This window comes from Syzygium oleosum, unplaced genomic scaffold (genome assembly GCF_021117445.2).
Source record: "Syzygium oleosum isolate NSW1041296 unplaced genomic scaffold, Sole_v2.1 Sole_v2.20, whole genome shotgun sequence".
In the NCBI taxonomy this organism is placed as follows: Eukaryota; Viridiplantae; Streptophyta; class Magnoliopsida; order Myrtales; family Myrtaceae; genus Syzygium; species Syzygium oleosum.
Genome location: NW_026607504.1, coordinates 735,055 through 759,226, shown reverse-complemented (window position 1 = coordinate 759,226; position 24,172 = coordinate 735,055). Strand labels below are relative to the sequence as shown.

At 42.2% G+C, this 24,172-nt stretch overlaps 3 protein-coding genes across 3 annotated transcripts; 2 read left to right on the top strand and 1 right to left on the bottom strand.

The window, feature by feature from the left end:
* Positions 1–3,295: 3,295 nt before the first annotated feature.
* Positions 3,296–8,403, top strand: LOC115689115 (shikimate O-hydroxycinnamoyltransferase-like). The gene is made up of 3 exons (XM_030615093.2): positions 3,296–3,461; positions 4,662–5,110; positions 7,284–8,403. Exons 2-3 carry the CDS (start codon positions 4,703–4,705, stop codon positions 8,178–8,180), a joined length of 1,305 nt encoding a protein of 434 aa, XP_030470953.1. The 5' UTR covers positions 3,296–3,461; positions 4,662–4,702; the 3' UTR covers positions 8,181–8,403.
* A 1,603-nt stretch (positions 8,404–10,006) lies between these two features.
* LOC115689112 (heat shock 70 kDa protein) lies at positions 10,007–12,367 on the bottom strand. Its single transcript, XM_030615088.2, has one exon. It carries the CDS (start codon positions 12,208–12,210, stop codon positions 10,243–10,245), a length of 1,968 nt encoding a protein of 655 aa, XP_030470948.1. The 5' UTR covers positions 12,211–12,367; the 3' UTR covers positions 10,007–10,242.
* Positions 12,368–16,927: 4,560 nt separating this feature from the next.
* LOC115689088 (squalene monooxygenase SE1-like) lies at positions 16,928–19,597 on the top strand. The gene is made up of 8 exons (XM_056320617.1): positions 16,928–17,150; positions 17,358–17,469; positions 17,563–17,737; positions 17,922–18,090; positions 18,205–18,423; positions 18,573–18,848; positions 19,022–19,300; positions 19,420–19,597. The coding sequence occupies exons 1-8, from the start codon at positions 16,929–16,931 to the stop codon at positions 19,552–19,554; spliced, it is 1,587 nt and encodes a 528-aa protein (XP_056176592.1). The 5' UTR covers position 16,928; the 3' UTR covers positions 19,555–19,597.
* The last annotated feature ends 4,575 nt before the right edge of the window (positions 19,598–24,172 follow it).

Sequence of the window (24,172 nt, the reverse complement as noted above, 5' to 3'; positions counted from 1 at the left end):
AAGCTGCAAAGGTTTGACTTGGAAAACATCAATCGTGATTAGCCAGGTCGTCTAGATTGGAGGTGAGTATGTTGAATTGTTTAGTTCAAATTATGCGCATCGTACTTAATTCCAAAAGAAAAAACAAAGCAATTGCCATTTCGTAATCTTGAGATTTTCCATGAAACTTTCAACCGACTATAGCTATTCATAATAAGAGGATTAAAGAAGAAGACGACAAAACCAGGGGCCTTTGACTTGATGCCGTCATGATGACTTCGCGAAACGATCGCCGTTGCGACGGATCCAACACGAGTGCCACCAACCCCGCTACGATAGTGACACGTGGCGGGGCAATAGCGTCACGGGGAGGAGCCTGATTGGATTGGATTGGATGAGGGGGGTGGGGTGCTGGGGCAGTTCCAACTCTCACCAAACCCCCCAAGTGGGCCCCCCACAAAGGACCCCCACGATGGGCGGGAGGGGTTGGTCGTGGGTTTTTCGCGATTCCCTCAGGCTGCGTTTGGTCGTCCGGATTTCTAAACAGAATAGGACTGAATAGGATAGGATAAGAAATCCTGGGATTTCTTCATATCCTATCCACTGTTTGGTGGACTACGGATTTAAAGTCGAATAGGATAAATTTTTTTTTTTTTTGCTATTCACTGGTCCGAAGGAGTCGGTGAAGGAAAAAAAGCCGAGAAATTTTTTTGGTGAAAGCGCACAAGGTGTGGGGATGAAGATGACGGCGAGTGGAGCGTAGGGTTTTTGGAAAAATAGGCATTAGAAATCCTATCCGGGTCTATCCCACCTCCCCCCTCGGATTTTTTTATCCGGGCTATATCCGGTCTATATCCGACCTTATCCTATCCTGGACCACTACCAAACACAGAATATGATAAAACATATCCTATTCTGGCTTTTATCCGGTTGACCAAACGCAGCCTCAGATGATTGCGCTCTTCCACGTGGGGTCCACTACCTGGGACTTGCCCCCTTGTCCTCCGATAAATTTCTAAAATCGCAAGTTTCAAATAAGATTACGAAGCGTTATCATTTTCTCAAATAAAAATTTAAAATGAATTTTGTTTAAAACAAAAATGAAAAACGGCCACGTCAATCTCCAAAAAAAAAAGGATCTGACCTCGCCGGCTAAAAGTCATTTTCCTTCTTTACTTTTTTGAATTTATTTTCCTCTTTTTTGTCTTACTTTTGCATTTTGCTATTCTTTTTCTTGTTCTCTTTCCCTCTTCCCATCGTTGGGCCTTGTCGTTGGCCAGCGAAGGTCGTCGGACTCAGGCCCTTAGTTGAGAAAATGATGACACTTTAGGTCCTTATTTGAGAAAATGATGACTCTTCATGTCCTTTTTTTGGAATTTCCCTTATCTATTACGATACGAATTGCGTTTCGAAAGGCTCCTCGAACGTTCTCCGCGACAGTAGCTGAAATTTCCCTAGCATCACTGGACATGCGCTACGAGGTAAAGATATCTAACATCGATCTACTTTCGAATACCGCGACGCACCGATCTTACGTCTAATTATCCCCCGCGAGCGTATTTCGGGTCCGCATCGCTTCGTACGCGTAAAAACCAAGGTCCCAACAACCCAAGCCCTAATAATAAATAAGGATACGATTCACGAACGGGTGTTTCGGATTGGGGATGGCACGACGCAAAAGAATAGGATAAGTTTTTTTGGGGGGGAACGGGAACGGGAGGGGAGTTCTGGAGGTGGCGGTGGGTGGCGGTGGGGGCCGGAGCTTCGTGTTCTTGCAAGTTTTCGATTGGGTCGCTGTCTCACCAACCTCCATCTCGGGCCTTTTCTCCCCCCTTACGAATTTCGTCCCATTCTAATCCATCGTGACCAAAAGCGTTTGATGTCGTCGATCTTATCTTACCAACCCGCCCAAAAAAGTCAAATCTTATACTTGGGGGATCCGTCCTCCCCAACCTCAGCCCCACGCGATGACCCGGTCTCCACTTTGACCCCCTGTTGATTCATCTCGTGAATTGTTTTGAGAGAGAGAGGAGGGGATAGCAATTGGGCTCCCTCTCTTGGAATTGCATTCGGCCATTTAAAAAAGCATGCAAATGGATTAATATATGATATGTTTCGCGAATACTTGGAAAGGGTTGTATTTGCATATGGTAATCGTGGCGGCATGATTGGTGTGAACTGGATTTTCGGTTGGTTCGATGCACATTCCTTTTACTTCGATTCGTGAGGGAAAATGCGGTTGGGATAAGAGGAGAATGCGTGCTTTTCGTTGGGTGCTCCCCGACCTATGTTAGTTGTTGTAACCGCACGATGTTTGGCGGTCCTTGGAAAGTTTTTGTATAGGAAGGAATAATTCGCAGCGGGTGAACGAGTCTATTGCCTTCTCGGGCGGTTCGATTTAGTCAACCGTTTCTAACACGAGGTTATATTAAGTGAGCTAAACATGGGCCGAAAGTAGCTAATATTTTTTCTTCCGAACTAACCTAGTCATATCGTTGAAGACTTCGGGCTCATCAACTAGGCTGCTCGCTCATTTATTTTCTCATCCACGCCAAAAAAAAATAGGAGGTCTTATTTAGAGTCTCCTTATCTACACTTAGAAAAAAATAGAGAGTTCAACTAGCCAAATTTTAAACTTAATAAAAAAAAACTTACCTTTGAATATTTTTTAAGAAATGAATATCATGGCAGAATTCAATTTTTTTTTCGAGCGAAGTAAATGTTATGGGTCCTTTTGTCTTTATAAAAAGTAAAAATGTCTTTGGAATTTCAAATGTTATCCGAGTTTCAAAAGATTCTGAAGAAATTACACACAAACTTAGGCGTGAACATTTTGTATGTTATGAAAGTTTCAAGTGTTCTAAGATAAGAAAGAGTCGAGATGGGTCCGTCGCAACATTTAAATTAAATGAAAAATAAAAAAAAGAAAAAGTCTATTACCGGTGGAGAGTTACGAGGGGTAAAATAAATGAACAATTAATGTAAAATACAAACAAAAATTTTCCATTTTCAACCGTAATGAAAACACAAATCATTAGTAAGTCTCCTTTATAGTAGCTCGGAAGGAAAAAAAAAAAAAAACGAAGGAAGGAAGGAAGGGGGGGAAGAGTGGGCGGGCGCGCCAGGTCAAGGGCCGGGGGGGATGACGTGGCAGCTGGGCAGCGGTCAGCGTCAGTAGGCGCGGTAGGTGAGTAACAGTGCGGTGCCCCGACCCGAGTTCGACCCTCCATCCTCTTCCCCCCCCTCCGTTTTTCCTTATATATATATATTGACTCCGACCTAACATCGTCAATCTCTCCCTCTTCTCCTCTCTCTCTCTCTCTCTCTCTGCAACATACTCTCACCGAATCAACAACACCAACAACAACAATCTCTCCTCCGTCTTCCTCTCCGTTCCTTCGCTCCTCCTGGTGATCTCCGCCGCGCGCATTTCCCTCTCCCTCCCTCCCTCCCTCCCCGGAGCTCGCCGGCGTCGTTCGCAGGTAATGCCCCGCGCTCTCTCTCTCTCTCTCTCTGGGTCTTCCTCCTCGGTCGCTTTTTCCGGCCTCGTTTGCGTTGCTCGGGGTCGCAACCCAAAATGCGATCTTCGAGCTCGCGCGAGCAGATTCTGCTCAACGGTCATCGAGAACCCTTTTCTTCGTTTTGGGTTGTCTTTGGAAAAGGGCAAAAAAAGGGTGGCGGGGGACTGCTTGATTAGATAGAGCCTAATGCGCTGATGATGATGATGATGATGATGATGTAACGATTTTACTTAAGCTATTAGCATCGAGGATTAGGTGAATTGTCGCCGGCAACGGCAAATGCATGCGTTGCTGATTTTTTTGAGGGGGACCAGCTACTTGCTCAGGTTAGCTTCACCTGCCAAAAAAAAAAAAAGAAAAGGAAAAAAAAGAAGGGCCTCAATCACGAGAAGATATCGAGGGAGATGGGCGAGCTAGTTGCATTAAATGTTAGAGTCGATACCACAAAAAACTCGAAACTGGTACATTTATGATAAATTTATCCCAAACTATTTTTTTAACTATAAAAATCCCCAAACTGGTACACCCGTGACAATTTTACTCTGAACTATTTTTTTAACCGCCAAAAACCCCACACTGGTACAACTGTAACAATTTTATCTCCGAACTAATTTTTTGACTACCAAAAACCCCAAAATAGTACACCTGTGATAAATTTACTTTCCGTTAATTTCCGTTAAATTTTATTGTCAAATTGCTAAGTTTAATGACACGTGGTAATTGACAGGTGTACCGGTTTTGGGTTTTACCCCTCTATTTGTCACAAGTTTACCAATTTGTGATTTTTCGTGATATTAATCCAATTTAATGGACACTAACGGAAAATAAATTTGTCACAAATGTACCAGTTTGGGATTTTTAGTGGTAAAAAAATTAGTTCAGGGTAAAATTGTTACAGGTATACCAGTGTAGGGTTTTTGGTGGTCAAAAAAATAGTTCAGGGTAAATTTGTCACAAGTGTACCAGTTTGGGATTTTTTGTGATAAAAAAAATAGTTCGGGGTAAAATTGTCATAGGTGTATCAGTTTGGGGTTTTTCGTGGTATTAACCCTAATAAATGTTAAAAAGATAGAACTTTTAGGATAAGCTGTACCGGCTTCGATTGAGCAGGAGTAAAGTCAGAATTTTTTTGGCTGAGCTTTCTCCTCTGGGAATTCTCAGGACAGCGGATCGATACAAGGGAAAGCATTGTCCGGTTCAATATGATTGTCAATGTGAGAGGGTCGGCGATGGTGCGCCCGGCTGGGGAGACGCCGACGCACGCCCTGTGGAATTCCAATGTGGACCTGGTGGTGCCCAGCATGCACACCCCCAGCGTCTACTTCTATAGGCCGAATGGCTCCCCTGACTTCTTCGATCCCAAAGTGCTCAAGGAAGGACTCAGCAAGGCCCTTGTGCCTTTCTATCCCATGGCTGGGCGGTTGAGGCGCGATGAGGATGGTCGCATTGAGATCGACTGCAATGCTGAAGGTGTGCTATTCGTGGAGGCTGAAACGAACTCCGTTGTCGATGATTTTGGCGATTTCGCCCCGACATTGGAGCTTCGGAAGCTCATTCCAGTTGTAGACTATTCGGCAGGGCTTTCCTCTTATCCTCTTTTGGTACTGCAGGTATTGTCCTTTTCCCTAATGTTGTCTTAGCGTTATTGTTTTCTGGAGATTGTCTTCCCCCTTTTCTGATGTCTGATAATCCGTAGCCACAGCTGTTGGTAGGTCTAATTTGGACATTCAATCAACTTAATTTGTAGGAAGTGAAACATATTCTCATCTAATTTTCTGAAATATTTGTGTAAGAGTTATGTGCTATTGATCCAACTTACAATTTAGGAAAAAGATTATAACTGAAGATCCTGACTACCGAGTGGTGAATTGGAACGTAGAAAAGCCTTTGCATGGTTCTCACTTGCATTGATAGCACTTGTTGGTCGATGCGTAAAACTCGTAATAAATGCTGATATTATGGTTGTGGAGATGTCTTGTAATTATGTAGTTGGTCCATCTTAACGTATTATTCAAGCATGTTTTTGCCGTTAAGAAAGCAAGACTGGAGAAGGGATGAGAAATAAAATTTTATATCGCAGAGTTCCTTTTTATCTCTGTAGCATCTCCAGAGATCATCAGTAAAGTAGACCTCCATTGGAGGGGAAAAACTGAAGGATAAGTTTCATCCTAGTTTCCTCAGGATCTTAAGGAAACATTTAGCTGAAGTAAGTGAGTTCTCTCGTGATTACCCTATGGCCCGGGAGAAGTCTTTGGTGGTTCTTATTGCTTGAGCCAATGCCATGTGACAAGACAGCTATTGCAAGTAAATGGGTGCAAAAGGATACACTCCTTTATTGGTTTACATTTATAGATTGGAGGCCAAGTTAGCAACAGATTTGGATCGTTAAATTGTTCCACATAAACAAGTAGCCCAAGGAGAAAATAAATGACTGAAAGACGACAAATGCATAGAAATCTTAGACTACTGGCAAAAGATGTTGGGGTGCAGGCTGTTCTGCCTGCCTCGGAAGCGACCGTTCCAATTCCAATAAATTCAGAAAGGTGAAAATTGACCATCTACCTAAGTTAGTATAATTCTTCTGTACTGTATAAAAAGTAACCTGGTAACCCAAGCTAAAATGTGATGCACTGAATGAATTGTTTTGCTGGGGATGTGAGCTTTGTGGTGCTTATTCACTGCAATGACAGCTATGACTTTTGAACTAGTTGGTCACCATTCTGTGTAGGATTCATGTCATGTGCATTAGTAACTCATCGAGAGTAAATGTCCTAGTATGGCTACTTCCGCATTGCATCTATTAGAAATGATTCTTTAGCATGAATGAACTTTAGGACCAATTTTATCATTGTGCTTGCATATTTTGGTTTACTTAGGTCTAACTAGTGAAACAAGACGCCCTACATACGTTACTGGAGAGGACGGTATTTCCTGTCCTGGCATCTTAGTACTGTTAATTTGCTCCATTTGCTCCCAGCATCTCACGTTCTACAGTTAATTGCCTGAAATAGAATTTTCACAGCAAGAGCCTGTTAATTGGGTGACTGCTATGGTTTGTGAACGTGATGTGTCCCTCAGCAAACACAATAAAATGTCATTGCAGTTCTTCACTTAGGAAAACTTTTTGCTCTCAATTAGTCTTTACCACTAAGTTTTTCTCTCCAGATAATCTTCTTCTCACAGATGCAGAAATATCTCGAGGTTACAAACCATGCAGCTGTTTAAATTTTTATGCCAGTCATGCACTATATTATACTTTTGAAAAGAGATCTTAACATTTTTGTGGCTAAAATGGTAATGACATGTGCAGATATGCAGTAATTGGCTGTGTCGCATTTATCTCTCGTCTTGATTGGTATGGCAAATAAATAAAGAACCGGGAATTGAATATTGACCCTTTCGCCATCTTTTCTCATGCAAATATAACAATTAAGAACTTGTGTTAAGTTTGTGTGTTGGTAGTGTAATGTTCGATGTCTTTGTTTGCCTGCTATCTGCATTTCATCTCTTCATTGACTTATGTTTACTTATGGAAAATCTGAAAAATACTTTTTAAGTCATCCCTTAGGCTTGATGCTTGCTTACAAGTACATACAACATGCATAAGAGACCGACCATTCATAATAATAGTCTGTGGCTTCGTACTTTAGTTTATTATATGAAATTTCGCCTTCAGGAGACTGAAATTATGGAAGAAGCGAATGCTGCAGATTGAATTGCTTGAGTCGCAAAGCGCTCCATAAGAGTTTGCTTATAACAGAATTATCTTAAAAATTTACACAGGTGACGTACTTCAAGTGTGGTGGAGTTTCGCTTGGTGTTGGCATGCAACATCATACAGCAGATGGATTTTCTGGCCTTCACTTTGTTAACACATGGTCAGACATGGCTCGTGGTCTTGACCTCACAAGCCCACCCTTCATTGACCGCACCCTATTGCGTGCTCGTGATCCGCCGCAGCCTCAATTTAAGCACATAGAATACCAGGCTCCACCTGCCCTTAAAGCACTGCCATCGCAAACTACTAAATCCGGTGCGGAGAGCACAGCCATCGCCATCTTCAAAATGACTAGGGACCAGCTTAACAAGCTCAAAGGCAAGTCAAAGGAAGATGGAAACACTGTCAACTATAGCTCTTATGAGATGTTGGCAGGTCATGTTTGGAGATGTGCATGCCAGGCACGTGAGCTCGCTGATGATCAAGAAAGCAAATTGTATATTGCTACTGATGGACGGTCCAGACTGAATCCGCCTGTTCCGTCCGGTTATTTTGGCAATGTGATCTTCACTACGACGCCACTCGCTGTTGCCGGTGACCTCCAATCCAAACCAACATGGTATGCGGCAAGCCGGATCCATGATGCTTTGGGTCGCATGGACAACGACTATCTCAGATCTGCCCTGGATTACCTAGAGCTCCAACCCGATCTATCGGCCCTTGTTCGCGGGGCCCATACATTTAGGTGTCCAAATCTTGGCATAACTAGTTGGGTTAGGCTCCCTATCCATGATGCTGATTTCGGCTGGGGCAGGCCAATATTTATGGGGCCCGGTGGAATTGCATATGAAGGATTATCGTTCATCTTGCCAAGTCCCACCAATGATGGGAGCTTGTCAGTGGCCATCTCCCTGCAAACCGAGCATATGAAGGTGTTCGAGAAGCTGTTGTATGAAATCTAAAGAGGGTTGAGGAGAACCTTTCAAGTCAGATAAATTGTAGCTGGTCGGATCAAGTGCATTGAAAAAGTTTTCCACCCGGCGATTGTGTTTGTTCCCTAGTACCTTAACAATGCAATCTTGATGTTAATTCTATGCTAGTACAAATGTTCCTGTACGACACTATTTTTGTCGCACAAATTGCACATTTAAGGACGCTTGAACCAATTGTATTATCTTTTACCTCTGCCGGTTCGGTTGGTTCTAGTATGCGCCTTCTTTACCTATTTGATTGATTCTTTGAGCACCTCTGATCACATTACACAGTTTGTTCCTTGAATAGAGAAAGCCTTGGAAGCACTCTCTCGGGAGAAAAAGCTGCGAAAGTAGGAATGAGAGCAAGGCACGCAAAAGCATAGATACAAGTAGAACAGAGATGTTTTTAGCAAAAAAAAAAAAAAAAAGAAGTACAACAGAGATGTAAGTAGCAGTTGACAAGGATGCTTCACTTTGGTGTTCTGTCATTGAACGACCACTTCCTTTGCCTCCCTTCCCCGTACGCTTCCCTTTTCTTGAGAAGAAAATTCTGTGCATTCTCTCGTATCTCTCAAGTCATCACCACTTGCATGCAACAATCCATTACTTAACCCGGTTGAATCTGCATATGTAATGTACGTCAGCGTGTTACTAGCCCAAAAAATGGAGAACCAAACGTGATGATTAGCAGGTATCTTGTTACCCAAGACTCTTCTATTTACCAGAATCTTGGTCTAGAACAGCTTGTTTCATACGTTTTATTCAAGCAACAATGAATTGGAAAAAATATTATTTCAACTCAATAGTCGAATCAATGTACGCAGATAAGAGGGACAATCACATACCAAAGCACGAGCTTCTTGTACTCTCTCATCGCACCAATTGAGGTGGTAATGTTGCCATTACCACAATTTGAACTTGGATTAGAGGAGCTACCAATGGCCAAGCTAAAAGAGGCTAATTGGATGAATAAGAGGCATGCTGGGCATAATCTTACTTTCCTCTGCATTTTATGAATTCCCATTTGTCACTTTCCCCTCATTCGCATACCCTGTTCATATGGGAAATTGGGGGAGTGTTGGGGGTGGAGTTGATCAGGAGTACAATTATAGCCAGAAAGACATTGCTTTAATGATGTCTAAACGCAGGTCAAATAAAAAATGGAGATTTGTTATGGCAATTGTAGCCTGATTAGGAAACGAAATTATAATAACATTTTCGCGATTCACAGCCTTGGATGGATTTCATAATATGCCTTTCTCATTTTCCTCTTCCTGCTCTGTCTACAGGATTTATGGGAACGGTCAGCTTTGTGGAACTTTTAATCATATTGTAGTATGCTTAATGACATGTGAGAGGCTTGATCAGTTAAAGACAATACAGGACATTGAGAGTGTGGAAGGAAACAATTTAATGAATAGCATTAAATCGATGGTTAAGAAGAACATGTTAACTTCCCATGTCCTTTTAGCACTTTCAAGAACTGATATGGTCCATTTCAATTAACTAAACTTTCTGTTAAATGATCTAAAGTTCATTTCTACTGATGTTGATGCCTCCTACGGTTAGAGTGGCGAACTAAGTGATTTAGTGAAAGCAAAAACTTGGAATTGGCCAAGTAAGGAGAAACTCATCTACTAATTCGTGGATATCATTCTCATGGCTAATTGTCAAGAAGTAATTCATCAGAATTTTTATTAGGAAGGCCATTGTAACCTCTCGGAATTCATTGACAAGTTTTAAATTTCACACTGGTATATAATTCAATAAATTCCTTACGTGGACATACACTAATAAAAGCTATAAAAAAGAACTGGGCAGTCATGAAGATGACTTTATTTCATACAAGTTGAAACTTAAAAATTACATCAAAGAAGAAGAAAATTAAAAAGAAGAAAGATAAACTCCTAGTAGCTCACACCGCACTCACATCATTTCTTATATGTTACATGAAACCACTCGGTAGTTTGTTTCAAGGTGCCTAAAGCCCAAAACAGAGCAATAGCGGCAACCCTTGGAAAAAACAGGGCAGCAATTTCTAGACAGATGCTTAGTCAACCTCTTCAATCTTTGGGCCAGCACCGCCGCTGCTGCCTCTGGATCCGGGCTTGCTGTAACCACCACCGGGCATGTCCGCACCACCACCCATCGGCACATCGCTGCCACCGGGTCCGCCCTGGTACATCTTGGCGATGATAGGATTGCACAGCCCCTCTAGCTCCTTCAACTTATCCTCCAACTCATCCACCTCAGCCAGCTGGTTCCGGTCGAGCCACTCGATCGCCTCGTCGATTGCCTTCTCAATCTTCTGCTTATCCGCCGGGTCAAGCTTCCCGGCAAACTTGTCGTCCCTCACCGTGCTCCTCATGTTGTACGCGTAATTCTCGAGCGCATTCTTGGCATCAACCTTCTTCTTCACCTCCTCGTCCTGTGCTTTGTACTTCTCTGCCTCCTGCACCATCCTCTCAATGTCTTCCTTGCTCAATCGCCCCTTGTCGTTCGTGATTGTGATCTGATTCTTCACTCCCGCCGTCTTATCCTCTGCTGACACGTTGAGGATCCCATTCGCATCGATGTCGAAGCACACATTGATCTGTGGCACGCCTCTTGATGCCGGTGGAATGCCCTTGAGCTCGAACGTGCCCAAGAGGTTGTTGTCCTTAGTCCTGGCCCTCTCGCCTTCGTACACTTGGATCAGCACGCTAGTCTGATTGTCTGAGTACGTCGAGAACACCTGCTCCTTCTTGGTTGGAATCGTGGTGTTCCTCGGGATCAGCACTGTCATGACGCCACCCGCGGTCTCGATCCCAAGGCTCAGCGGGGTGACATCGAGGAGCAGCAAGTCCTGGACTCTCTGATTGCCCTCACCGCTCAAGATCGCGGCCTGAACTGCAGCTCCATACGCGACGGCTTCGTCAGGATTGATGCTCTTGCACAATTCCTTCCCATTGAAGAAATCCTGAAGCAATTGCTGCACTTTCGGGATCCTGGTCGACCCGCCAACGAGGACAACGTCATGGACCTGGCTCTTGTCGATCTTGGCGTCCCTCAGGCACTTCTCGACGGGCTCCATGCACTTCCTGAACAGGTCCATGTTGAGCTCCTCAAACCGGGCCCTTGTGATGGTCGCATAGAAGTCGATCCCCTCGTAGAGGGAGTCGATCTCGATGGTGGTCTGTGTGGTTGAGGACAGCGTCCGCTTTGCCCGCTCGCAGGCGGTCCGGAGCCGCCGCAGGGCCCTGGCGTTCCCGCTGATGTCCTTCCTGTGCTTCCTCTTGAACTCCTGCATGAAGTGGTTAACCAACCTGTTGTCGAAGTCCTCGCCGCCCAGGTGCGTGTCGCCGGCCGTCGCCTTCACTTCGAAGATGCCTTCTTCGATTGTCAGCAGAGAGACGTCGAAAGTCCCCCCACCCAAATCAAAGATGAGGACGTTCTTCTCGCCGGTCCTCTCTGCCTTCTTGTCGAGTCCGTAGGCGATCGCAGCGGCCGTTGGCTCGTTGATGATCCTCAGCACGTTCAGGCCTGCGATCGCGCCGGCGTCCTTGGTGGCCTGCCTCTGAGAGTCGTTGAAGTAGGCAGGGACGGTGATGACGGCGTTCTTGATGGGGTGACCCAAGAAAGCCTCGGCGATCTCCTTCATCTTGGTGAGCACCATGGAGGATATCTCCTCGGCGGAGAACTGCTTGTCCTCGCCCTTGTAGGTGACGACGATCATGGGCTTGTCGCTGGGGCCGGGGACGACGCGGAAGGGCCAGTGCTTCATGTCTGCCTGCACGGAGGGGTCGGAGAAGCGGCGCCCGATGAGGCGCTTGGCGTCGAAGACGGTGTTGTGGGGGTTCATGGCGACCTGGTTCTTTGCAGCATCGCCGATGAGGCGCTCGGTGTCGGTGAAGGCGACGTAGGAGGGGGTGGTGCGGTTGCCCTGGTCATTGGCGATGATCTCGATGCGGTCGTTCTGCCAGACGCCGACGCAGCTGTAGGTGGTGCCGAGGTCGATGCCTATGGCTTTGGAGGCCATTGTTGCAGATGAAACGGATGAAGCGTGTGTGTTTCTTTCGCAGTGATGAGGTTTCTTTCTTTCGTGTTTGTTGGGAACGGGAGGAGTTAGTGTGTGTGTATATATACAAATGTAGATAAAGCGAAGAAGGGAAGGTTATGGAAAAGTGGAGATGGTGGGAGAGACTACCGGGAGTGTTCGAGAAGTGGAGGAGGAGGAAGAGATCATTTTTGACTGTGGAATTTGAGAGGGACAGCGAAGCGGGGACGAGAGTGTTCGAGAGGAGTTCGAGAGAGTCGCTGTCGGTTGATTGGACTCTCGTCGCTGTTGATTGGGTCCAAGCATGTAGGATGCATGTCGGGCTGGTTGATTGGCCCAAGCGTGCGTGCTGCACTGGTTGACTGGGCCCTCTGTGTAACCTGTGAAGTTTAGTTGGGATCCATTAAATTCAGGAGATGAATTTACAATCTCAAAATTGATCCATCAGCACAAATGCATTTCCAATTTCCTTTTAATTTTCCGTTCTCCTCACTCCCTCTGCCCCTCATCTGTCATGGTCCGACAGATCCTAGACCGCGGAATAGCTCGTGCGACGCCTGGTGAGCTGAGAACACCAGTCCAACATTTCTTTTATAGTTGTTCTTAAGAACAATATGGTGAATAACACATTCGTATCGGATCATACCACACCCAATTTAGTTCGGGCATCTAATCTCTCGAGCAAGACATACAATACACTTTGGCACGACAGTTGGTTTCGGCCTGTCATGGCCTAATCAGGAGAGCGGTATGAGCTCTCAACTAGTTTGTTCAGGGGAGGTCAATCCCGCTTTCAAAGCTCCTAGAGTTATAATCGATCAATCCTAGAACTCTTAACACAAACGACTTGATGCCACTCCTACGAATCAGTTGTATCATTTCTTTTGCATCACTCATTCTTTACCCTAACACCACTAAGCTCCACTCACAATGGTATGTGAGTACGCAAGAATCCCCGCATCACTCCAGTCTGTGACACATGCACAGACCACCTCCTTTGATATCACCGCTTTGTAGTGGCCGTCAACCCCCATCCAAGCCCCGCGACCCATCACTAATTCGTTGCGTGCATCCATTAGCCTCCTAGTCCCTCTTTGTCCCAAGCAGTGGAGGAACCATACCCAAAATGCCGGAGAGGCAGAACAATGAGTCCTCTCTCCTCAGTAGCAGAATCTGCAACAATAACACCGCGGAGTGCAGCTTGTGTATTAGTCACTGAGTCATCTATTCTAGCATGAGGCCAATGCCATTCGGAATTCGATATAACATCAGATGCCTTAGGATCGATATGCAAAGAGGAGTCATACTGAGCTCTTCTAGGATGAACTTCCAACAAGGCACCATGAGGATGCCAATTATCCCCATCACAACTAGGCGTGTTTGCCATTACCAACCAAGTTTAATAAAAAGGTTAAAGGAAGGATCTAGCCTTTAAATTCTTCCTCCAAGCATACGTTGAATATGCAGCAGCCGAAACAGCCCAGTTGGTACTTTCAGCTGGACATTAGATTAAGTAACAAGTAGTGAAACTTTGCACAGGCCTCTACAATGTTGCATAATCCTTTCGAATCTGACTTGAGGGTGAGAAGAAAACAAGTGCAACGATAAAGCTTTGCAATGTAAATCCTTGTTTCGAAAGTACCAGAAGCAATGCTTATGCATAATTGCGTCTGACTAATTTATTTTTTCCATTTGACAAAGATACGATCGCTTCTTATTTGGAACAGTTTTTCCAAAATAAGTGATATAAACGTCGAGCGTCATACCCACCTGCGCATGGCCGAGTTGGTGGGCGCTTTCCTTCCCTCCTCAGAGGTTTTTGGTTCGAATCCCCGCTTGGTTCCGTAATTTAAACGGGGGGCCCTGGCGGTGGGTTGCTGGGCTAGTCTCCCCCGAGGTATAGGCGCTCCGATTACCTGTGCGGGCTCGTCCCCGGGGAATGGTGGCGGATCCTCGGTTACCAAAAAAAAAAAAAAAACATCGAGCGTCTTTGTCTCTACTTAACTGAAGTCATCCCTTAATTTCATTACTTTTGCCTTAAAGAAATGAGGTTTCAAAAAAAAAAAAAACATTCGAAAGTACAAAGGCAACTTCCATATATATATATGTATATATTATATATATGTAGATATTAATGAATAGTTCCTCTTGTTTTGGGACACGTATGATCGATACTTGCACAAAGTGGCCTATATATTAAGGAATGAGATGCTAAGATTCTCAAGATTAAAGGATAACGAGAGAGAAATTACTATCCACACCTCGAGCCAATCACATATTAAGCAATATGAAATCCCCATGTGGCCCGTACATAAATGGTTCTGTCCAACGTATACCATGGAATAAATCATGCAATACTTTCCTAGGTAAATCCTTTCTTCACATTCAGACCTTTTAAACAAACATGATTTCCTAATGACAGACGCAAGATCATTGTAATTGACAATAGGCATAGACCGCCTATTATTGCAGACACTTTGCCTCTTCAGTTTGTGCGCAAACCATGCAAGAAAGAAGAGAAAGCCGAACCTACTTATGTTGCGCACACACAGTGACTATGGTGATGGCATGTCACGATTACGAGGGCCTTGTGTCGGAGCAAAATCTTGTTAAAAGAAATAGATAAATGTACTGAAAATTCTGAAACTTATCTCGAAAGTGTTAAGTCGTAAAATTTTCAAAAGGTGCAATGAAGTTTTAAAACTTGTTACAAAAATACAATTAAGTCATAAAGTTTTCAAAAGTGCAATCAAATCTTTAAACTTGTGAAGTCGGTGCAATCAAATTTAAAAACCTACTAGCATTTTTCGTTTGTCAAGTTGAACAAAGTCAATATAAGAATTTAATTGCACAAACTTGAAAAGTTTTAGGAGTAGATTGTACTTTTGAAAGTTTTAGGATTCAATTGCACTATTGTGACAAGTTTTAGGACTTGATTGCACTTTTTGAAAGTTTTAAGACACAATTGCATTTTCAAGATAAGTTTTAGGACTTTTAGTGTACTTTTATCTATAAAAAAAAAATCCAAGATTGCAGCTCAGCCATCTTCCCACGGGGATGGCAGTGAAATCGGCCCCGCTTTCATTCACTGTACAATTCTTTATCTTCACATGCAACCACTGTGTATGTAGAACTCCATGATGAATCATGCAAATCAACGACTTTTGTCTCAATTAATAAACCCTCGAGTATGTACGAAGAGGCATATATTCACCGTCAAGTTTCTACAGGACTTCAATTGTTGCAAATGCCGTGCTATCAAAAAGACTTGAAGTTGCCAGTCTCTCAATTTAGAGTCGAGTCCATTCTTGATCCTTAAATGTTCGAGTTGAGTCGGGTTTGAGAACCGTATCAACTCGAATCAACTTGATTGTACTGTTATCTCTGAAGGAGGAATTATACGAAGGTTCTTTTATAATCAATTTCGAACCAAAGGTCTGCTAGAGGTTGTAACAATCCGAACGATACCACTACATGAGGACCCTTTCGACATTGCACAAGAACCGTTGCTTTACTTTTAACTAGCACTAAACACCGTTATAAGTGGTCCAAATTGCCAAGAAATAGTTCCTTTGCACGAGCAAAAAACCAATGTATTTTCACACGGAATCTCGTTCCACCATACGTGAGTTTTTTTCGAATTTCTTGTGAAGGGAAGTGCAATCAAACAAAGATGAAGGAGAATTTGCTTTATCTTTGCATAAGGAACTTCCTACGCGACGGATTTAGAACTGACGGAGAGACTTAGTCCAGCAGTACAAGAATAAGCACAAAGATCAGCGCTGGAAAGTTTGACAATCGATTAGCTTGCAAAAACAATGGCATTGAGAGTGTTGACCTGTAACTCTGGGATCATACATCAAATAGTTTATCCAGAAAATCCTGTAATTTATGCTGTAATTTGTTTGTTACTTAAGAGATTTGATCTGAAAAGCTATGTTCTTATTCTTGTTCAAATGGCACCAGCCCAACTGGTCGACACCCACGGTTTTAGCACCCCTGGTTTTTTAGAAACTTTGAGCTGAGTTTTGCCATACTTTGACTTTTGATAAAAATTCAATTCATTTCCCCTCCTCACGTGTCAACAAATTGTTTTTATTTGTTCACGGCCACAGTAGTCTTACTTGGAGGGCTTCTCCAGCAAAACTCCTTGACCACGAACTACATTCATATGTCTTCTCCCTCTCTTCACGTTGTAGACTTGACCAAAATGAGTTGTTCAGTATGATCATTTTGCTAATCATGGTTATCAATAATATAACATCAGGCAAGAAAGCATTGTTAAAAGTTGTGATTCTGTGCTGGTCATGATCGTTCATATTTCGTTAGTAAACTTTTTATAAAGGCACTAAAAAATCATGAATTTGGGGAATTTATCATTCCAATTTCTGGTTTGTGAGACAGCAGTCCAAGATTTTCACTTAAAAAATAATAATATGTATGTGATTTTAAAATGGGAAAAAGGAAAAGGCCTAGTCTATCTGTAAATGCTGGTATTGGATAAGTCCCCTTATAGAATAATATTATGGGTAGGTTAGTGAACAACTTGATCACTAGAATATCCCAAAACCAAGCCATTTTCTGGTGTACGTGCGCCTACAAAAGGCGCCAACTTCAGTTGAAAGACAAACTCAAACTCAAACTCTGTCGTTCTCTGCAGTGCAAAGTGCAAATCTTCCTTGATCTTGATTAATTTTGAGATGGAGTTACAGTATGTAAGTGGAACTATTGTAGCTCTTCTGTTACTAGGATGTGGTTTTTCATTGCGAATGTCGAGAAGAAAGAGGCGAAGCAAAGGTGGCTCAATTGGGTTTCAGAAACATGGGAATGGAGACGGACATCGGGACGTTGCTGAAAGTGACGATGTCGTTATTGTTGGTGCCGGGGTGGTTGGCTCTGCTCTTGCTTATGCTCTTGGCAAGGTAATATCATGACCCGAACACGGTATTATTCTAAATGGAACATTTTGTAGTAAAAATATTTTATACGAACAGAGTGAGATATCAATTTTCACAAATTCTCTCGTTAGGCAAGGTTGCGGATACATATGAATGGCAATGGCAATTTGATATGCAGGCACATTTCCTGCATTTTCTATTCCACTTAATGAGCATTTTTACTGGTTACAGGAAGGGCGTCGGGTTCATGTGATCGAAAGAGACCTGTCTGAACCAGACAGGATTGTTGGCGAACTTCTTCAACCGGGAGGCTATTTGAAATTAGTGGAGTTGGGTCTAGAGGGTAAGCCGGAAATTTAAAGCACCCTTAAGAAGTAATTATGAAACTTCTCATCTTTACTTTGAGATTCTATCTGACACGAATGTTTCACTCCAGATTGTGTAAAAGACATTGATGCACAAGAAGTTTTCGGGTATGCTCTTTTCAAGGATGGAAAGAAGACAAGAATTCCATATCCCTTAAAGAATTTTCGCTCAGACGTTGCCGGGAGAAGCTTCCACCATGGAAGATTTATCCAGCGATTAAGGGAGAAAGCATCGTCTTTATCAAAGTACCTACTTTCAATCGTCGATTCATTCATTGTGCATTCACTCGATCTTCCTCTTGTTCAATATATCTGTCATGTGCGATCATCACAAGTGGCTGTTTTTATTTTCTTGCACACGGTTTTAGCATTGGAATATGTGGTTTTTCTTGTTTCAGGCAAGTGTCTGATCATTCTGTCCCCATTGCAGTGTGAGACTAGAACAAGGTACGGTAACATCCCTGCTTGAGGAAAATGGGATGATCAAAGGGGTGAATTACAAGACAAGGACTGGGGAAGCATCGACTGCATATGCTTGCCTTACGGTTGTGTGTGACGGTTGTTACTCAAATCTCCGACGCTCACTTTGTAATCCTAAGGTCAGAGAATTTGGTTGATCTCTTAAGGATGACTTATCTTTTTCTCGAAAATGAAGGTCATGGATATGCCAACTTGCTTGTTTGTCCCCTGAAAATGGCGTTGTCTTCATGCAGGTAGATGTCCCTTCGTGTTTTGTTGGTTTAGTCCTAAAGAACTGTCAACTTCCATTTGAAAATCACGGGCATGTCATTCTGGCGGATCCGTCGCCCATCCTGTTTTATCCAATAAGTAGTCACGAGATTCGCTGTTTAGTTGATGTACCTGGCCAAAATGTGCCTTCGATCACAAATGGTGAATTGGCGCAGCATTTGAAGACTGTCGTGGCGCCACAGGTACTTACTGATCACTAGCATATTTCATTGGCAATTACTTAGATTTGGACCTAATCAGCAATTGAGTTGGCAAATTTTTCTTCCTATGGTCTCTGAGCACTTGATATTATATGCATTTATGGAATAAGTAAAGAGATCTCGTTCTTCAGGTGCCTCCTGAGCTGCACGATTCCTTCATGACTGCAATTGACTCGGGGAATGTAAAACCGATGGCCAACAGAAGCATGCCGGCCGATCCTTGTCCCACTCCCGGGGCAGTTTTATTGGGAGACGCATTTAACATGCGACATCCTTTAACTGGTGGAGGAATGACTGTGGCTTTATCAGACGTTGTTGTTCTACGAGATCTACTCAGACCTTTAAGTGATTTCAACGATGCATCAACCCTGTGCCGATATCTTGAATCTTTCTATACAATTCGTAAGGTGAGCAATGAGCAGCAGGCTTTTTAGGATAAAAGCTACATGATAGAAATAGTTTTGTTCCTATTGTTATAGTCTTTGAAGACTGCATAGGGTTCGCAGTCAAGCAACATTAAACCACCTTGTATGACGTCATGGAAAGATTGTATCAATCTCTAAGCATTTTGTTTTTGCAGCCCATGGCATCAACGATAAATACACTAGCAGGTGCCCTATACAAGGTCTTCTGTGCATCTCCTGATCCTGCAAGAAAGGAAATGCGCCAAGCATGTTTCGACTACCTGAGCCTTGGAGGCATATTTTCACTCGGACCGATTGCAATACTCTCTGGACTCAATCCTCGACCACTGAGCTTGGTTCTCCACTTCTTTGCTGTGGCTGTGTATGGCTTTTGGTGCTTGATGCTGCCTTTTCCTTCCCCAGACCGCATTTATACCGGGGCAAGATTGATTTCAGTGAGTGATCCATTTATCCTTGTTTAGACTTTGAGTAGGAATTTTCCTTTACAAATCATGTCGGAAGTAAGAAAGTTTCTCGCTTATCTGTTTTTGGTTGCTTGTAATGAAATTATCAGGGTGCGTCTGGCATCATCTTTCCCATACTCAAAGCTGAAGGCATTAGACAGATGTTCTTTCCATTCTTCATGCCGGCGTACTACAGAGCTCCCCTGTTGAGGCAAATCATACAGAAGAAAGAACCACGCCCATGATCGACGAGATGTCCCATTAGCATTTATTCTACACATGTTTCCATCTGCAAAATTGGTAATAGTACAGTGTTACACTGCTCGAACAGAGAATTTAGTGGGGTCTAGTTTCTTCATTCTCGGAGCGGATTTAAATTCTTAGTTCTCAATTATAGGATCCTAGTACAATAGAAATTTCTCTGTTATGTCTGGCCTGTACAAGTTTCTCAACACAAAAGCAAATAGGTTCCTTGATCATTTTATGCTATCAAGAGTAGAAAATCTCAACATCGGATTGCAATGGTGCATGATTGCTAGTCAGTGTGTTCACGTTAGCTAAAAAAACGGAAGCTTGTCTACCACTCCCATCTGGAATTGTAAAGTTACAAAGCGAATGGCGACTCAGCAAATAACTATTTGGAGGAATGAGACAAGTTGAAATCCAAACCGGCGTTGTTTCCAGTATTTTTCCTTAGCAGAATAGTTATATCTGAATGCTGAAAGAGCATTGTAACAGAGAGACTAGTCCTGAAAAGTACTGTTCGTCTTGCATCCTTCGTTTGTAGTAGTTCATCTGGAAAACATATGGAACTACAAAAGCAAATGTGTCTATCAATTAACCAGACACATAATACTCAGAAAAAAACATCTCTGTACTCGCTGGTGTTTCTTAAAACTCGACGACAATGAAAATGTGTAACAATGGCTTGCGTATTCTGTCAAAACAAGTCACCCTCCCTGCTGTTCCGAGGAAATTGTGAGAAGCCACTGTTTATATTCCTAGGCAATTGATCACGACCAGGTAGATTTATGACCTTTTTTTACTTCGAGAAAGTTATGAAATCCGCCTTAAAAGAATCTCTGGTGCTACTTATATTTATATGTTGTGATCGATCCTGTCTTTAACATCAGTGATTTGGGCAAATTTAGACACTTTTACCAAATGAACCATACTGCGACCAACAATACTGAAGTGAAAAATGTAAAGATTCCTTTTCCATGTCAGTAAATTTTAGAATTGCTGGTAGATATCATGAGCTATTGGTAAAAAAAAAAAAAATGACAGGTGATTTTTTTTTTCTTCTTCAGGTAACTAGCTAGTTAGTGTTTGCAAAAAAAAAAAGACCAACTTTTGATTGTTATCGACATATGATAGACTTAGTCAATGAGAGCAAAGTTGGGTAATTTATGAATAGAATTATTGAAAACTTGATGAATCAACAAAAAGTGGAGTCGACAGTCTTGGATGCAACGGTTATAGAAATAACCATCAACGTAGTAGAATAAAGCAACCGTGAAGATAGTGGAGTTGAAGAAACCGTCAAGGTAGTAGAGTCAATGTAACCGTCGATATAACAATTCGGTAACCGTTTATAACATCTGACTTCCGGTGATAACCGTCGATTGTAGACTTTAAAGAGCCACATCGTACACTTTGGAGACTTCCATGTGCACAAACAAATGATCGTGTTATATTTTAATTATTTTTAAATTCCTGCACATTAGTTAAAGTTTTCAGACTTGCTTTGTCGATTAAATTTTGGTGTATTTCTTAGTTGTAGAATCTAGATCCATGTCGTCAATTAAATTCCGGTGTGTATGTTTGCCGTATATCCTGGGGGCCTCATCGCCGATTGAATGCTAGTGTTGCATTTTAACGTTCGCAAGTTTTGTCATTGATTAAATTTTAGCATAGTTTGTGTATGTTCGATTTTATTGAAGTGGTTGCGTTCTCAGGCTTTATCGTCGATTAAATTTCGGCACAATTTGTATACGTTCAGTTTCATTTAAAGAAAGGTTATCGATTTTCTTGTCTACCTATGATAGTTCTTGTCCACATTCGCCACATGACTTGTCTCCCATAATAAAAACTGAAGAATGACTTTCAGTGAAAGATATTTCGTCATCGAATCCAATTCGAGTGAAAAATCTTTTTGGCATGCTTGGTGGATTTGAGGAAGTACAATATCGAGAACAAGGAATCATCGAGAGCTTGATTATGCTATGGGCAACTACTCAGTCTGAGACATCAACGGCTCCAGCAACAAAGCCAAGCCAACAGGCAACATTGAAATCCCGCAGCAATTTATGGAGGAGCAGACTAGGGAGTTGGCACCAAACCTTACCTTGGTGGTTATCATGAAGAGGCTGTTCAATGAACAACAGAATAAGATGACGAATCACATGGCAAGACACATTTCTAATGTGATCAGGTCGATGGTCGTCAATATGATTAACGATATCATCTCTAGGCCCGGGACATTCAATCAATCCATACCAATCCAATCGAACACAACAATTTCTAGGTATGTTCCTCCAACTATTAATCAATTTGAACGGTAGAAATATTTAGGCCAAGTGATCCCACCACTAATGAGGATTTTACAAAGGCCTAAAAATCGCATCGACCCTGAACCTAGAGAGCAAGAAGGTCAAGTCTATCGACCTATCTACCCTGAACCTAGGGTGTAGGAAGGGTGTCAACTTGCGATAATAGATATATTTTAAAATATTAATGGTTAATGATCTCTGACATAAGACAATTTGATAAATAATACAAGAGGTTTTTGTTGAGATATAAATTGTTGTCGATAATGAAAATATTTAGAAAACATTTTTTTAAATGATTGTTTGAATTACTTACAAAAACAAATGAACGAAAATATCCCTGACAAAAAACTTCTCTTATATATATCAATTGCTAATAATCTCCGAAAAAAATTATATCTACCCTGAATTCTCTTTTATACACACACACACACTTTAAAAAAACCGGTAACTAACTCAAATAAGAGTTAGTAATGCAAAATTAATTGGCAATTTAATGTATAAAAAGAGTTTGAAAGTAATGTAAATAGAGTTGTAACTCTATATAAAATTTGATAAATTATAAATACAAAATGAACGTTAATAAGTAACTTAAATAAGAGTTGTGAACAAACCCAATGGTTAACTTAATAGGAGAAAAAGTGGCAATTCACACAAAATGGGTTGGTAATTTCACATTATAGTTGGTGAGTTTAAGGTGTTCCTAAGAATGGTAAATAAAAGTTGGTAATCTTATGGCCTTTGGCAAAATTGGTAAATGATAAGAGAAGTCTTTTCCTTGTTAGAGATGAAAGAAATTTATATTTTATAAAAACCAAATAACATTGGTAACTAACTCAAATATGAGTTGGTAATGCTAAATTAATTAGTAACTTAGTTGGCGAAGTCGGCAATCACTCGAATTGAGTTTGGAAATTTCTAAAAAGAGTTAAAAAAATTTAAAAAGTTGGCAAGTAAGACAAATAAAGTGGTAATTCAATAGAGAAGTTGATAAATTAAGAAAATAAAATAATTACAATTGGCAATAAGCAACTCAACCGAGAGCTGGTAACCCAAGTAACTTAATTAGAGAAAAGTGATAACTCACTCAAATGAAGGTTGGTAATTTCATACAATAGTTGATAATTTCAAGGCATCAGTAAAAACGGTAAAGAAAAATTGTAAATGAAAAAGAAACTCTTCTGTTAGAGATAAGAGAAGTTGAATATATGTATATAAAATCGCAGTCACTAACTCAAATGATGAGGTGGTCATGCAAAACCTATCGGTTGGTCTGTAAGGCAAATAAAAATTGATAATTTTAAAACGAGTTAGTAAATTTAACGAGTTCGTAAGTAAGATGTATAAAAGTCGGTAACTTAATAGAAAATTTTGATAAACTTAAAAAAAAAACTAAATAAACATTAATAAGCAATACATATGAGACTTGACAAACCAAAACTAGTTGATGACAAAAAAAAAGAGTTAATACCACGAAAAACCCTAAACTGGTACACTTGTGACACATTTACTCAAAACTATTTTTTTGACAATAAAAAACCCCAAACTGGTACATCTGTGACAATTTTACCCTGAACTATTTTTTTGACCACCAAAAACCCCAAACCGGTACACCTGTGACAATTTTACCCTCAACTTACCACAAAAAACCTCAAACTGGTACATATGTGACAATTTAACCATGAATTAAAATTTTAATATTATTTTTTATTTTTTTTCGAATTTTATTTATTTTTTATTCTTTTCTTTTCTTTTTTTTTTCATCTTCAAACTCTGGCCGGTCGCCGGTCCGGCGACCGGCCAGAGGCGGAAGCCGGCGAGGGCGGCCCTCGCCGGCGTCGGGCGAGGGCCGTCCTCGCCCGACTCAGGCGAGGGCGACCCTCGCCGGTATCGGGCGAGGGCTGCCCTCGCCGGACGCCGGATCTGGCGAGGGCGACCCTCGCCTGCGTCGGTCGAGGGCCGCCCTCGCCCGAGCTCGGGCGAGGGCTTGCCCTTGCCCCGGGCAGTGAGGACGGCCCTCGCCCGACGCAGCGAGGGTCGCCCTCGCTGGATCCGGTGTCGAGCGAGGGCCGCCTGACGCCGGCGAGGGCAACCCTCACCCGATACCGACGAGGGTCGCCCTTGCCGGATCTGGTGAGGGCGGCCCTCGCCCGACGTCGGCGACCGGCCAGAGGTTGAAGGTGAAGGAAAAAAAAAGAAAAAAGAAAAAATTCAAAAAAAATAAAAAAAATAATATTAAAAATTAGTTCGGGGTAAAATTGTCACATGTGTACCAGTTTAGGGTTTTTTGTGGTATGTTTGGGGTAAAATTGTC